The 16,761-nt window shown below is 44.5% G+C and overlaps 1 protein-coding gene across 2 annotated transcripts in view; it reads left to right on the forward strand.

The window, feature by feature from the left end:
* Window positions 1-16,761, forward strand: part of CMTR1 (cap methyltransferase 1) — a 79,231-nt gene that overhangs the window by 4,046 nt on the left and 58,424 nt on the right. For both annotated transcript variants that reach the window (XM_073628737.1, XM_073628738.1), the window contains exons 2-6: window positions 5,335-5,474; window positions 6,824-6,961; window positions 9,009-9,157; window positions 13,365-13,523; window positions 14,826-14,918. In XM_073628737.1, coding sequence (XP_073484838.1) covers window positions 6,829-6,961; window positions 9,009-9,157; window positions 13,365-13,523; window positions 14,826-14,918 — 534 coding nt within the window. In that variant the 5' untranslated portion in view covers window positions 5,335-5,474; window positions 6,824-6,828. The remainder of the gene's footprint in view (window positions 1-5,334; window positions 5,475-6,823; window positions 6,962-9,008; window positions 9,158-13,364; window positions 13,524-14,825; window positions 14,919-16,761) is intronic.

Here is a 16,761-nt window from a genome sequence, read left to right on the forward strand (position 1 = left end):
ACCTTATACTACCCACCACACTCCTCTACTACTTACCTAATACTGCCCACCACACTCCTCTACTACTTACCTAATACTGCCCACCACACTCCTCTACTACTTACCTTATACTACCCACCACACTCCTCTACTACTTACCTAATACTATCCACCACACTCCTCTACTATTTACCTAATACTACCCACCACACTCCTACTACTTAACTAATACTACTCACCACACTCCTCTACTATTTACCTAATACTACCCACCACAGTCCCACTACTTACCGTAACTAATACTACCCACCACACTTCTCTACTACTTACCTAATACTACCCACTACACATCACACTCCTCTACTACTAACCTACCCACTACACATCATACTAGCTTACTACACCTAGTAAACACATCACACTTCTCTACTACCTTCTCCACCGCTATACTACTCCTAATACTGCCCACTACACATCACAGTTTTCTACTACTCCTAATACTACCCACTCAGTATCAAACTCCTTTACATATAACACTGCCTACTACAACTCACACTTCTCTGCTTCTAACCCACTACTCCTAATCTGTCCCAGAATGCATCACGCTTTTCTAGTACTTCTGATACTGCCAACTGCACCTCACATTCTCTACTAATAACCTACTACTCCTAATATTACTGCTAATACCTCACACTTCTCTACTACTAACCTATCCACTACACATCATACTAGCTTACTACACCTAGTATGACCCAGTGCACCTTACACTTCTCTACTGCCTCTAATACTACAGATCACATTTCTCTACTACTAACCTACTACTCCTAATACTGCCCACTACACATCACACTACTCTACCTATTAACTCCTAATACCCATAACATCACACCTCCCTACTTCTAACCTACCCACTACACTTCATTCTAGCTTACTACACCTAGTACAAATCACACTTCTCTACTATACCTAGTACTACACCTCACACTCCTTTACTACAAACCTACTACTCCTTATACTGCCCACTGCACTTCACACTTATCTGCTATAAATCTACTACTCCTAACATTACCCATTCCACACCAACTTACTCACTACACATCGTTCTTCTCCACAACTAGTACAACCTAGTACACCTCACACCTCTCTACTACCCCTATTACTATACATCACACTTCTCTACTACAAACCTACTACTCCTAATACTGCCCACTAGACGTCACGCCTCCTTATAACATTTAATACTAACCACTACACATAACAGTTCTCTGCTACCCCCTCCACCTCTATACTACTCCTAGTACTGGCCACTGCACATCGCTTAATTGTTTTTAGCAATTATTTGGCCTTTCTTGTGATGTATTTTCTTTTTTTTTCCGGTGTTCTTGGTTTAATTTCATTTAATCTTCTTTTGAGCATTATAATAAACCTTGTATTTATTTTTGTGTGTGTGTATATATATATATATATATATATATATATATATATATATATATATATATATATATATATATATATATATATATATATATATATATACATACATACATTTGTGCTCATAAGTTTACATACCCTGGCAGAATTTATGATTTCTTGGCCATTTTTCAGAGAATATAAATGATAACACAAAAACATTTCTTTCACTCATGGTTAGTGTTTGGCTGATGCCATTTATTATCAATCAACTGTGTTTACTCTTTTTAAATCATAATGGCAACAGAAACTACCCATATGACCCTGATCAAAGGTTTACATACCCCAGTTCTTAATACTGTGTATTCCCCCCTTTAACATCAATGACAGCTTGAAGTCTTTTGTGGTATTTGTGGATGAGGCTCTTTATCTTCTCAGATGGTAAAGCTGCCCATTACTCTTGGCAAAAAGCCTCCAGTTCCTGTAAATTCTTGGGCTGTCTTCCATGAACGGCACGTTTGAGATCTCCCCAGAGGGGCTCAATGATATTGAGGTCAGGAGACTGAGATGGCCACTCCAGAACCTTCACTTTATTCTGCTGTAGCCAGTGACAGGTGGACTTGGCCTTGTGTTTTGGATCATTGTCATGTTGGAATGTCCGAGTACGTCCCGTGCGCAGCTTCCTGGCTGATGAATGCAAATGTTCCTCCAGTATTTTTTGATAACATTCTGCATTCATCTTGCCATCAATTGTGACCAAATTTCCTGTGTCTTTGTAGCTCACAGATCCCCAAAACATCAGCGACCCACCTCCGTGTTTCACAGTAGGGATGCTGTACCTTTCATCATAGGCCTTGTTGACTCCTCTCCAAATGTAGTGTTTATGGTTGTGGCCAAAAAGCTCAATTTTGGTCTCATCACTCCAAATGACTTTGTGTCAGAAGGTTTGAGGCTTGTCTCTGTGCTGTTTGGTGTTTTGTAAGTGGGATACTTTGTGGCATTTGCATAGTAATGACTTTCTTCTGGCGACTCGACCATGCAGCCCAACTTTCTTCAAGTGCCTCCTTATTGTGCATCTTGAAACATCCACATCACATGTTTTCAGAGAGTTCTGTATTTCACCTGAAGTTATTTGTGGGTTTTTCTTTGCATCCCGAACAATTTTCCTGCTAGTTGTGGCTGAAATTTTAGTTGGTCTACCTGACCGTGGTTTGGTTTCAACAGAACCCCTTATTTTCCACTTCTTGATTAGAGTTTGAACACTGCTGATTGGCATTCTCAATTCCTTGGATATCTTTTTATATTCCTTTCCTGTTTTTATTGTTATTTTTTTTAATGTTTCAACTCTTTTTTATTGTTTTTAAGAAAATCTAAGGACAACATTTAACAAAGAAGAGTTTCAGCTTAAAGCGGAGCTCCGCCGAATTTTTTTTTTTTTTTTTAAAGTCAGCAGCTACAAATACTGCAGCTGCTGACTTTTAAAACATGGACACTTACCTGTCCAGGGCGCCCGCAATGTCGGCACCCGAGGCCGAACCGTCTCTCGGTCCTCGGGTGCTGCCGCCTCCATCTTCCGTAAGGGAATCAGGAAGTGAAGCCGTGCGGCTTCACTTCCCGGTTCCCTACTGCGCATGTGCGAGTCGCGCAGCGCAATAAAGCTGGTCCCTGCTGTCTCTGGGACCCGTGTGTTTCCCAGCAGACAGTGGGGGGGGGGAACAGGAAGTTGCGTAAATACCCGCAGATTCTGTGGCTATCTATGCCGGAAGTGGGTACAGATACCTGTAATATACAGGTATATGCACCCCCCTCCCCCATGAAAGGTGCCAACTGTGACACCGTAGGGGGGGGTCGAGGGGGGAATCCGATGAGTGGAAGTTCCACTTTTGGGTGGAACTCCACTTTAAAAAGGAAAGTTCCAAAATTCATTCATGTATTCAAAATACAATCATATACATTACATATTTACATAACACATTACATTTAGCACTTAACAATTAACATTATACATTTAACATTCCTGAAATGTAAACTTCTACTCTATATTTTCCACTCCTTACATCCAACTCCTTCAATCTATACCATTCCTACCTAAAAGAACGAAATGAAAAACAAAAGCAGAACAGAAGGGGAGGATGTTTTATACAGTTCAACTACCTTTTCCTGCAGATCCTTTGACAGTTCTTTTGCTTTCCCCATGACTCAGAATCCAGAAACGTCAGTGCAGCACTGGATGGAAGATGCAAGGGTCTGTCAGGAGTCCAGAAACTCATTGACCTTTTATACACACACACTGATTACAAGCAAGCAGATCACAGGGGAGGATGGTTACCTTTAACCACTAAGCCACCGCCCACCGTCATATGACGGCTGGACGAGGCTTCTGTTATTCTGGGAGGACGTCATATGACGTCCTCGCCTTCCCGAGCCACTAGGGGGCGCGCGCGCGCCGCCGTGTCACTCGGGACCCGGTGCGCGTGCCCGGCGGCCGCGATGTCCGCCGGGCACCCGCGATTGCCGGGTAACACAGCAGGAGCGTGGATCTGTGCATGTAAACACAGATCCACGTCCTGTCAGAGAGGAGAGGAGACCGATGGCGTGTCCCTTGTACATAGGGACAGCGATCGGTCACCTCCCCCAGTCAGTCCCCTCCCCCCACAGTTAGAATCACCTCCTTAGGTAATACATTAACCCCTTGAGCGCCCCCTAGTGTTAACCCCTTCCCTGCCAGTCACATTTACACAGTAATCAATGCAATTTTATAGCATTGATCGCTGTATAAATGTGAATGGTCCCAAAAATGTGTCAAAAGTGTCCGATGTGTCCGCCGCAATATCGCAGTCACAATAAAAATTGCAGATCGCCGCCATTACTAGTAAAAAATAAATAAATAATAAAAATGCTATAAATCTATCCCGTATTTTGTAGACGCTATAACTTTTGCGCAAACCAATCAATATACGCTTATCGCAATTTTTTTTTACCAAAAATATGTAGAAGAATACGTATCGGCCTAAACTGAGGAAAAAATTTGTTAAAAAAAAAAAAAAAAATTGGATATTTATTATAGCAAAAAGGAAAAAATATTGTGTTTTTTCAAAATTGTCCCTCTTCTTTTGTTTATAGCGCAAGAAATAAAAACCGCAGAGGTGATCAAATACCACCAAAAGAAAGCTCTATTTGTGGGGAAAAAATGATAAAAATTTAATTAAGGTGCAGTGTAACACGACCGCGCAATTGTCATTCAAAGTGCGACAGCGCTGAAAACTGAAAAATGGCTTGGGCAGGAAGGGGGTGTACGTGCCCTGTATTGAGGTGGTTAATAGCCATTCAAACCTCTTTGTGTCAACTTGTGTGCATGTTATCAGGCCAAAATCACCAGGGTATGTAATAGAGCTGCACAACTTTTGATCACGATCATTTGGGTAGTTTCTGTTGTGATTATGATTTAAAAAGTGTAAACACAGTTGGTTGATAAGAAATGGCTTCAGCCAAACACTAACCATGAGAGAAAGAAAATTTATTTGTGTTATCGTTCATATTCTCTGAAAAATGGCCAAGAAATCATAAATTCTGGCAGGGTATGTAAACTTATGAGCACAGCTGTATGTATTTTTATTTATTATTATTTTTTTTTATGGTTATATGTTTTACTTGTGAGCAGTAGTAAGCTTTATCGTCAGTTTTGAGTTGGTGTCCAGGATTGACCTCTCTATGAAAAGGCAAGTTGTTTGGCTGTTTTCAGCTCCAGGAATCTGTAAGACCAGAATATATACAGAGCCGGTGCAGTCCGATCTCCTGTATATTCTATTGATCGGTGACTGGAAGTATTGAAGTGAGGGGATCAGTGTGTGACAATCAGCTAGCAGTTTTCAGGGGGAAGTTGGCAAATGGTAGCCACATATTTCATTCTAGGTTTCCTCCACCATCTTTTTGTTTTGTGTGCAGACTCCTCACACAATATCTCCCGCTGACAGAGCCGCGCGGCGCCCCCTGCCTCCAAGACCTGGCGATGACCTGAAGGATCACAGAGGATCTATATGACATCTGAGACGTCGCACTTCCTGGCCGGCCCCTCCATGTTCTGTGTAAGTTTTTTTTTTTTCTTGGCAGAATGCCTGTTTTTTTTTTTTTTTCTTCCTTTCTTTTGACGGCTGTGTCTTCAGAAGAGCAGAGAGAATTCTTTGCATATTAAGAATTGTGAAACACTTTTGTTAAGATTGCAACGGGGGAAAAAAATTGCGATAACAATTCTTGACGATTAATCGTGCAGCTCTACCTATAGGTAGTATAAATTTCTCCTAAACGTGCGCCGTTTAGGAAACATTTACTGTACATGCAGCTGACAACATCACCCGTGCATGCGCTCTGAAGGAACAGCCACCCGGGGTGGGGGGTGGGGGGCGCTCCTGCAGAGACCTGTGCCGTAAATTGGGGCTTCCACGTGCAAGAGCGGGATTGACGTCATCGCGGCTCCAGCCAGTCACACAGTTGGAGTCCGCGAACCTGGAAGGAAGACCGGGTGAAGATGGGAGCGCCTGCAGCGGTGACAGCGCAGCGCTGGAAAGTTGTTTTTTTTTTTCAGGTAAGTTTAACATAATGTGCTAGTATGCAATGCATACTGGCACATTATGATATTACCTTTCAGGTTAGGAAAAAAAAAACCACCCAAACGTTTACTTCCAGTTTAACCCCTCGCTCCTTCCCTATAGCAGTTTTACTGCTACAGAGCAGCAGCTGTGCACCGGATCATGTGTATATATACGTGATTTTGCACTTCCGCCGGTGGGCTGCTTCTACTTCACAGCTGAAGCCGATCTGCGGGTGCCGGGCACTCGATGTCTGCCGCACCCACCGATCGTCGAGCAGACTCAGAACGGAGTTCTGCCTATGTAAACAAGGCAGAGTTCTGTTCTGACAGGGTGGGAAGGGATGTTTTTTTGTGTTCCTGCACAATCAGCTCTCCGGTTGCTGACACTGCCATCGTGGCTAAGGGAAGCCCTCAGTGAAGCCTTGTGGCTTCACAGCCGGTTTCCTATTGCGCACGTGCGAATCGTGCTTCGCTTTGTGAATGGGCCGGCTGTGTGGGGGAAGGAGGAAGGAGACGAATACCTGGCTCAATTTGCTGAGGTGAACTCAGCCGGAAGTGGGAGCGGATACCTGTCAAAACCAGGTACTCGCTCCCACCCTCCCCCACAAAAGGCACCAAATGTGGCAGCGGGGGGGGGGGCATACAAGCAGGGCTTCCCCTTTTGGGTGGAGCTCCGCTTTAAGTAGTTTCTTTGTTTGAGTTTCCCACATTTGTGACAGCTGTACTTTTAAACCAATAATTGTGTACGGCCGTCTTAGACCGGATATAAACATCTAGCAAGACTTTTTCTTATTTGTAAAATCTCAAATTCAGATACTTACAAGTGAGTCTTTCTCCTCTCCGTAGTGACAATGAAGAGAAGAGCGGAACGTGAATTAGAGAGCAGCGCTCTGACTAAACAGAAGAGACGTATTGAAGAATTGGGCCTGAACCTAAGCTCCACCTCTGATGATGACACCCAGTACAGCAATCATGGCACCCAGGGTAACTCCTTCTGGAATATTCTGACCCAGGGCCCCGGACTACAGTTGGAAATAATGGTGTCTTTAATAGCCAATCAGATGTCATCTGCTTTCTGAATGGCTGCTTTGGGCTACCGCTCCTCATTCCTCTTCACTTGTGTTTCTAGATAAATCACAATGTCATAATTCCCCCTGTGCATGATAAATATCTATGTCATAATACCCCTGGACATGATAAATCACAATGTCATAATACCCCTGGACATGATAAATCACAATGTCATAATTCCCCCTGTACATGATAAATCACAACGTCGTACCCCTGGACATGATAAATCACAATGTCATAATTCCCCCTGTACATGATAAATCACAACGTCGTACCCCTGGACATGATAAATCTCAATGTCATACCCCTGGACATGATAAATCTCAATGTCATACCCCTGGACATGATAAATCTCAATGTCATACCCCTGGACATGATAAATCTCAATGTCATACCCCTGGACATGATAAATCTCAATGTCATACCCCTGGACATGATAAATCTCAATGTCATACCCCTGGACATGATAAATCTCAATGTCATAATTCCCCCTGTACATGATAAATCACAACGTCGTACCCCTGGACATGATAAATCACAGTGTCATACCCCTGGACATGATAAATATCTATGTCATATCCCTGGACATGATAAATATCTATGTCATACCCCTGGACATGATAAATCACAATGTCATAATTTCCCCTGTACATGATAAATCACAATGTCATACCCCTGGACATGATAAATCACAATGTCATACCCCTGGACATGATAAATATCTATGTCATAATACCCCTGTACATGTTTTTTTTCAGGGCAAATTGGGCTTTCTATTGGTGGTAATTAGTAATCGATAGCTCCTGATTGTGTTTTTTTTTTGTTCATTATCGAATTTAGCTATATATTTCTTGTTACTACCATAACCTACCACCAAAAAACAAAACAAAATAAAATCTCCTACTCCTGACGATCGCAACGATATCACATATGTGTATGTTATAATTACTGACCCTGATGCTAATTTAAAACAAAAAATCGTGTCCAGAATATACTGACCCCGACCTTTGACCCTTACTTGACCCAAACACTAACCCTGGCACTGACCTAGATGAAACCTTGATCTAGGTATTTTTCTTTAATATTTCATTTTATTTTTTATTATTATTTTGTTTTTGTTTTTTTTTTACAAACGCTTCTTTTTTCTTTTTTTTTCTTCCTGCAAGGAACAAGAAAGATACATTGTAGCCTTCTTCTCCATTTACAGAAAGGAAAAAACACAGGGGCGGGCTTTACAGAGGCTGATCACTGTAATAGCCAATCAGAGGCTTCCACAGCAATTCGGTGACCTGGGATTGGGTAGATCCTGGTCCTTATTGTTAGTACGAAACCTTAGGCTCTTGGTGAGACCCCAGTCTCTGTGCTAGGAGTGTGCCTTGGAAGAAATGCATAGAGGCGCTCCCATGGAAAAAAAAAAAAAAAAAGCCCACTTCCGTGAGGCCGCATATATGTGTTACGTTGGCAATAAAGGAGTTAACTAAACCCATTCGATTTTAGTTGACTAAAATGTACTGGAGATTTTTTTTTTTTTTTAAATCCGGTATAGGTTTATTGAGATATGATAAAGTCGTACCACCGTACAATAATGATACAAATAGTTCACTTCAGAAAACAATCCATCATAACCGTACAAACACTGCAATCACATGAAGTGAAATAATCACCATTATGGGCCATATCTAGAGCCCTTCGCAGCGTACTGGAGATTTTAGTAGACTAAAATACCACTAAAACAATTCAGATGACTAAAATGCAACTAAAACTAAAATGACATTTTAGTCAGAAGTCTATAACTAAATCAAAATTTGATGTCAAAATTAGTAGTGCTGTACACAATGTAGCTTACGTAAAGCTGAATTGCAGGCTCCTCTCCTGTGCAATGTTTTCAATGTTTAACCATTGTTATTTTCCGGTGCTCCTTGTATACATAACCTGTATGGTGTTTTCTGCCCTTCCACAGAGTCTTCCACTAGCGGGACCGGCTCAGACAGCGAGGTCGATGAGAAGAGACCCGTGTTTGGGTCGGGGGATAGAGATCAAACGGACCCCCTCGCAGAAGGCACATCATCCCGCTACTCCATGTTTAACAGCGTCTCCCAGAAACTCATGGTAATCACATACTGGGCATCACTCTGCCAACAACTGGTCATGGTGGAGTAACCACTTAAGGACCGAGACTCTTTCTGAGATGTGTTGATTACAAGTTCAAAACAGGTTTTTTTGCTAGAAAATTACTTAGAATCCCCAAACATTATACATTTTTTTTCTAACACCCTAGAGAATAAAATGGCGGTCGTTGCAATACTTTCTGTCACACCGTATTTGCGCAGCGGTCTTACAAGCGCACTTTTTTTGGAAAAAATACACTTTTTTGAATTAAAAAATAAGACAACAGTAAAGTTAGCCCAAGTTTTTTTTATATTGTGGAAGATAATGTTACGCCGAGTAAATTGATACCCAACATGTCGGGCTTCAAAATTGCGCCCGGTCGTGGAATGGCGACAAACTTTTACCCTTAAAAATCTCCATAGGTGATGTTTAAAAAATTCTACAGGTTGCGTGTTTTTAAGTTACAGAGGAGGTCTAGGGCTAGAATTATTGCTCTCGCTCTACCGATCGCGGCGATACCTCACATGTGTGGTTTGACCACCGTTTTCATATGCGAGCGCTACTCACGTATACGTGCTTCTGCACGCAAGCTTGTTGGGACGGGGCGTGTTTAAAAAAATCTTTTTTTTTTTTTTTATTTATTTTACCTTTTATTTTTTATTTCTACACTGTTTTGAAAAAATAAATAAATTGTGTCAATTTTATTCCTATTACAAGGAATGTAAACATCCCTTGTAATAGAAAAAAAGCATGACAGGTCCTCTTAAATATGAGATCTGGGGGTCAAAAAGACCTCAGATCTCATATTTACACTAAAATGCAATAAAAAAAAATGGCCCTTTAAGAGCTATGGGCGGAAGTGACGTTTTGACGTCGCTTCTGCCCTGCAATGATATGGAGACGGGTGGTGGCCATCTTCCCCTTACTCATCTCCATGTCAGGCCACAAGAAGGACCGATCGCCTCCGTCGCTGCTGACGGCTCTGGCATGTGGAGGACACCGGAGCGCGGCGGGAGGGGGGGCCCCTCTCCCGCCACCGATAAAAGTAATCTTGCGGCGAATCCACCGCAGAGACCACTTTTATCTTAAACCGGACCGCTCACTGAAGAAGAGGATACTGGGGTTATAGCAGCTAGCAACGATATTCCTCTTCAAACAGCTGACGTATAATGACGCGGGCAGTCCGGAAGTGGTTAAACTGCACTTTCCAGAACTGTAGGATGAGGGATTAAAGCAGCGCTCCACCCAAAAGGGGGAGCACAGTTTGTTTGCCCCCCCCCCCCCCCCTTCCGCTGCCACATCTTGGCACCTTTCGGGGGGGGGGGGGCGGATACCTTTCAAAACCAGGTACCCGCTCCCACTTCTGGGTAAGATCGCTGCAATCATTGTGTGGTGATCTACGAAATCTCGCCCCCCCCCCCCTCCCGCTATCTTCTGGGAGACACACATGTGCCAGAAGGCAGCGGGACCATTCAGGAGGTGCAGCTCAGCAGCTCAGCAGGAAACAGGCTGTTAAGCCACAAGGCTTCACTTCCTGTTTCCCTTAGGGAAGATGCCAGTGTTCTATCAGATTACAGCTACCCATCAGATTGTGCAACAGAAGGGACATGCCGCCAAAAAAAACCGAACTGCGCATGAGCTATGCATTCCACACACTTCTCCACTTCACTACCAACAGAGCCCATCAGATTGTTCGACAACAGCGGCAGCGGACATCTTACTACACCCAGCTAACTCTTACATTGCAATGTCATTTTAGCAATAAATTGAGCGTATATAAATAAATATAGTATATTGACATCTGTGATGCTGTGTGGATGTTTAATTTTGAAAGCCTAAAGCTTTAGCGCTGAGCAGTGTGGGGTGTACCAACATGGCCTCTGCCACCTTCCTACTGCTGGGTATACCAACATGGCCTCCGCCACCTTCCTACTGCTGGGTGTACCAACATGGCCTCTGCCACCTTCCTACTGCTGGGTGTACCAACATGGCCTCTGCCACCTTCCTACTGCTGGGTGTACCAACATGGCCTCTGCCACCTTCCTACTGCTGGGTGTACCAACATGGCCTCTGCCACCTTCCTACTGCTGGGTGTACCAACATGGCCTCTGCCACCTTCCTACTGCTGGGTGTACCAACATGGCCTCCACCACCTTCCTACTGCTGGAGTCCAGCTTGTTACAAAATGTAACATCAAAACAGCATCACAGATATCAATATACTATATTTATTTATATAAACTCTTTTTTTATTGCTAAAATTACTCTGCTGACGCTGTTCTATCAGATTACAGCTACTCGTCAGATCATGAAGCGTTTGAAACGCATAGTCACGTGGAATGCATGTTGGAACGCATAGCGCATGCACAGTAAATATTTGTTTGGTCGGAACGTCACTTCGGTTACACGATCTGATGGGTAGCGGTAATCTGATAGAACACCGGCGCCTGCACCCTGAGCTGATGTATGGATCGGCTTGGGGGGGGGGGGGGGGCGACATCGCAGGAACCCTGGACAGGTAAGTGTGCTTATATGTAACTGCTGACATTCATTTTCTTTCCCCCCCCCCAGCCTGGAACTCCGCTTTAATATTGCGTATACTAAAATACGAATGGCTGGCAGGGCTGAGTAACCTCTTTGTATTGTCTTAAAACATTTTTGGAGACCCCCCCCCCGTCTTTATTTGTCCTGTTTACTGTTATCATCAGAAAGTAAAAGAAAATCCCCAAATTTTTGGTTGTCCCCAGACAAGTAAAAGAAGCTAAATCTTCCAATGGGGACACTAGTTCTGGTGACATGGGGGGGGGTGCAAGGGATTCCCTTAAAGTGTTACTAAACCCAGGAGCCTGCAGTCACTATATCTGCTCTCCCACAGTACACAGAACAAGGAAATGCTATAGTATTAGTAAATATAAGCTGCTAAATGCCTTTTGTCATCAGCAGTATATAGCAGCCTTGTGACTTCATCAGTGTCCAGCCGAGCACTGGTTAAAGTGGTTATAAAGCTTAATTTAAAAAATAAAAAAAAAATAAAAACATTCCTATACTTACCTGCTCTGTGCAATAGTTTTGCACAGAGCAGCCCCGATCCTCTTCTTATGGGGTCCCCCGCTGGTGTTCCAGGCCATTCCTCTACTTCGGGTGCCCCCCAGGAAAAGCAACATTCCCTAGAGGGCACCCATGTGTGCTCGCTCCAGAGTCTCACTGCTGCGTCCATTGACACAGACAGTGGGACTTGACCCCGCCTCCTGCTCACCGGTCACCGGTTTTGATTGACAGCTGCAGGAGCCAATCAAGCTCCCGCTGCTATCAATCTGTCCAATGAGGAGAGAGAGAGCGGCTGGAGCCACTGCGCTCGTGCACATCACTGGATCAGATGGGCTCAGGTAAGGAAAAGGGGGGCTCTGGGAGGCAGCTGCAGAACAAGGTGAAAAGGGGAGGGGGGGGGTTATCCAAGGACCCAGGAACCGGCATTCACTATATTTGGTCTCCCACAGTACTTAGAACATGGAAAAGCAATTATTGTAGTAAATATAAACTGCTAAATAACTTTTCTCATCTGCATTATATAGCGGTCTTGTGACTTCTATCAGTGTCTGGTTAACGCTTGTAGGATGAGTTTTCATTCTATTCTGACTGTCCTATGAGGCTGCATGACCCCTCACCCTCTCTCTGGGCAGTGCTGATTGGCTCCTTGCTGAGCACATGCACCTTCCAAAAAAATAAAAAAACTAGCAATACACACCAAACTGAGCATGTGCAGAGTGACTCCAAGGCTCTGTACTATCAGGAGATGGATTGGGGACAGTGAAAGAAGGGGGAGATCAGAGGAGACAGGATCAAACAGCCTGAGTTTTCACATAATGCAGAGGATTAACCCCTTGTGTTCCATAGTGAGTATAACAAGCATGCTTCACTGCATATAGAAACTGATTTTACTGTTGTGGGTTTAGTAACACTTTGATTTGCAGGGTATTCCTTTTACTTTCTGTTTTGGCTATAGGACAGGAAGTGAAGGTAAACCCCCCCAAATGGGACACAGATGGCAAAACAATAACTGACGGGTTATAACCCTCCCTTACTCTATCCAAATGAAAAAAAGTTTTGCCTATAGTTCTACTTTAAACTCCCCATTGTGTTTATTTTCTGTAAGCGCACGATGAATTCCTGGTTGTTAAATTGTTTCATTGTTTGTTTCCATCATTTAGGCCAAGATGGGTTTCCGAGAAGGCGAGGGTTTGGGGAAGTACGGCCAGGGCCGGAAGGAGATTGTCGAAACGTCCAATCAGAAAGGGCGGAGAGGTCTCGGGTTAATCCTAAAAGGGTTTGAAAAGGAACTGGATGTGGATTGGAGGAATCAGCCTGAGGTGAGTGGTGATCACATGGAGGGTGTATAGATAGAGGAATCAGCCTGAGGTGAGTGGTGATCACATGGAGGGTGTATAGATAGAGGAATCAGCCTGAGGTGAGTGGTGATCACATGGAGGGTGTATAGATAGAGGAATCAGCCTGAGGTGGGTGGTGATCACATGGAGTGTGTATATAGAGGAATCAGTCTGAGGTGGGTGGTGATCACATGGAGGGTGTATAGATAGAGGAATCAGCCTGAGGTGAGTGGTGATCACATGGAGGGTGTATAGATAGAGGAATCAGTCTGAGGTGAGTGGTGAGTACATGGAGTGTGTATAGATAAAGGGATCAGCCTGAGGTGAGTGGTGAGCACATGGAGGGTGTATATAGAGGAATCAGTCTGAGGTGGGTGGTGATCACATGGAGGGTGTATAGATAGAGGAATCAGCCTGAGGTGAGTGGTGATCACATGGAGGGTGTATAGATAGAGGAATCAGTCTGAGGTGAGTGGTGAGTACATGGAGTGTGTATAGATAAAGGGATCAGCCTGAGGTGAGTGGAGAGCACATGGAGGGTGTATACAGAGGAATCAGTCTGAGGTGAGTGGTGAGTACATGGAGGGTGTATAGATGGAGGAATCAATCTGAGGTGAGTGGTGATCACATGGAGGGTGTATATAGAGGAATCAGTCTGATGTGAGTGGTGAGTACATGGAGGGTGTATAGATGGAGGAATCAGTCTGAGGTGGGTGGTGATCACATGGAGGGTGTATAGATGGAGGAATCAGCCTGAGGTGAGTGGTGAACACGTGGAGTGTGTATAGATAGAGGGATCAGTCTGAGGTGAGTGGTGAGCACATGGAGTGTGTATAGATAGAGGGATCAGTCTGAGGTGAGTGGTGATCACATGGAGGGTGTATAGATGGAGGAATCAGCCTGAGGTGGGTGGTGATCACATGGAGGGTGTATAGATGGAGGAATCAGCCTGAGGTGAGTGGTGAGCACATGGAGGGTGTATATAGAGGGATCAGTCTGAGGTGAGTGGTGATCACATGGAGGGTGTATAGATGGAGGAATCAGCCTGAGGTGAGTGGTGAGCACATGGAGTGTGTATAGATAGAGGGATCAGTCTGAGGTGAGTGGTGATCACATGGAGGGTGTATATAGAGGAATCAGCCTGAGGTGAGTGGTGATCACATGGAGGGTGTATATAGAAATCAGCCTGAGGTGAGTGGTGATCACATGGAGGGTGTATATAGGGTTTGATTCGTAGCATGCTTCACATGAAATGTCTAAATATTTTTATGTTTGATATTGTAGGCAACAGCCTATGAAGAAGTCGATTGGTTCCCAGAATGTACTACAGAGATTCCAGATACTGATGAGCTGAATGATTGGTTGACAGTGGGCAAGGTAGGATATTAATTGGCATTAGTGAGAGATGACAGTGTTAGGATGAGTGTCAACAAGCTTTTGTTCACTAAACCACTACTCAAACAAGTTTATGTTAAAATGGGAGTAAACTCCCTTCTATAAGGTTTACCTATAGGTAAGCTGATGTAGCACCCTGGCGTTTAGGGAGGGTTGCTATTAAATTTATCTGCCAAGTGATAGTTGCCTTGGCCAATTGTCAGGAGGTCAATTGATTTCACCCTAATTCTGGACTTGTTGCACTTCTCTCTTCTGTCACTAGGTGGCCGGGTATCTGGTGACTTCAGATAAGACAAGGACATTGCAAGGACAGGTTAAGAATGAATGGAGTATCTCAGCCAATAGGCAGGGATTTTCTTGAGTTCCTTGGCCTGCTGGGAGAACCTATTTATTTGGGTGGAGTCAGGTGATTGGAGTTCGGTGCCACCTGGGCGGCTGTCTGGGTGGATGTGTGTTGTATTGCTCCAGGCTGCTAGGCCAGAGACCTGAGGCCTATCCCAGGGACATCTGGCTGTTGGGCTGTCTGAGGGCCTATCCAGAAGCAAGAGAGCAGCGTAGGGTTGGGACTGCGAGCTTGCAGTCCAACCAGAAGTAACGGTTCTGCCAGCTGGAGAACCAGTTGTCGTCGGAGGTAGAGGGGAAGTTATCGCCACTAAGGGACCATCCGCCTTATTACCATGGACCACAGTGAGTAGCGGAAGCAAGTACCAGAGCAGTATTCTCACCAGAGGGGGACGGTGAAGAATTGGGAAACTTCAGCAAGTGCCAAGCCATGGACCCAGCCAGCGGAGGTGACGCTTGCAGAGCATTATTGTGTGCCAAGCCAGGGACCAAGCAGGCCAATGGGGTGAAGCTTGAGGAGTATCTGTGAGTGCCAAGCTAGGGATCCAGCAGGGACGCGGGGGTGACGCTTGAGGAAGATACTGAGTGAGAAGATTGGAAGAGCTCAGGAGATCCAGTGGCGAGTGGATCTGTTAGTCTAGTGAAAGACTGGGAGCTCAGTTGAATGAAGTTCTACAATAGGAGATTGTAGAAGAAACAAGGAGTTTGCTACAACTTTTGTTAGTAACTGTTACAAGATTGTTACCATAGGAGACAGCGGTCCTACTCATGCCTGAAGCTGCATGCCTTCCCTGCATGGCTGTCTGCCCGCCCATAGAAGTCTTGGAGTCTGCCAATTAACATTGCATCTACTTAAGGGTGTCCTGGCCCTAACCCTCTCTCCCACAGTTCTGTTCAAGAGACAATAAATCTCTTTGCATTCAAGAAGTGTCTGGCGCCCATCAATCTACCTTGCATCACACCCACCATGCCTTGTAACCCACTCTACGTGGAAGGATGTCAGCTAACTCTGGAGGTCACCATTAGGATTTTATTGCTGTCTGTGTCCCATTTGGGAGATTCACCCTCTCTTTTTGTCATGTTTAATATTTTCATTGAAAGTGAAAGAAAATCCCAAATTTTGGGTTGTCCTCAGAACAGTAATAGGGGGGGGGGGGGAATCTTCCAATGGGGACACTAGTTCTGGTAACCTGGGGGGCCCCAAGAAATTCCCATAAAAGAGAAGTATGTTTTTTGTTTTTCTTTCCTCCTATTCATACTTACCTAGGTGGATGCTGCATCTGTCCCCCGCCGCCTTTTCACTGAGAACAGAGCCACTGAACACCGCCGATGGCTCGGTTCTCTCACCTCCCCGAGTGGAGAGCTGCTGCCTGTCACGCGGCATCTCTCCTGCTCTGCTCCTCCACGCTCACTGGAACGCTAAGCTATGGAGGGGGCAGGGAACGGCCGTCTCCGCCTCTCAGAGGCTCGCTAAGAGGCTGAG

The sequence above is a fragment of the Aquarana catesbeiana genome, linkage group LG04 (assembly GCF_042186555.1).
Source record: "Aquarana catesbeiana isolate 2022-GZ linkage group LG04, ASM4218655v1, whole genome shotgun sequence".
Lineage (NCBI taxonomy): Eukaryota > Metazoa > Chordata > Amphibia > Anura > Ranidae > Aquarana > Aquarana catesbeiana.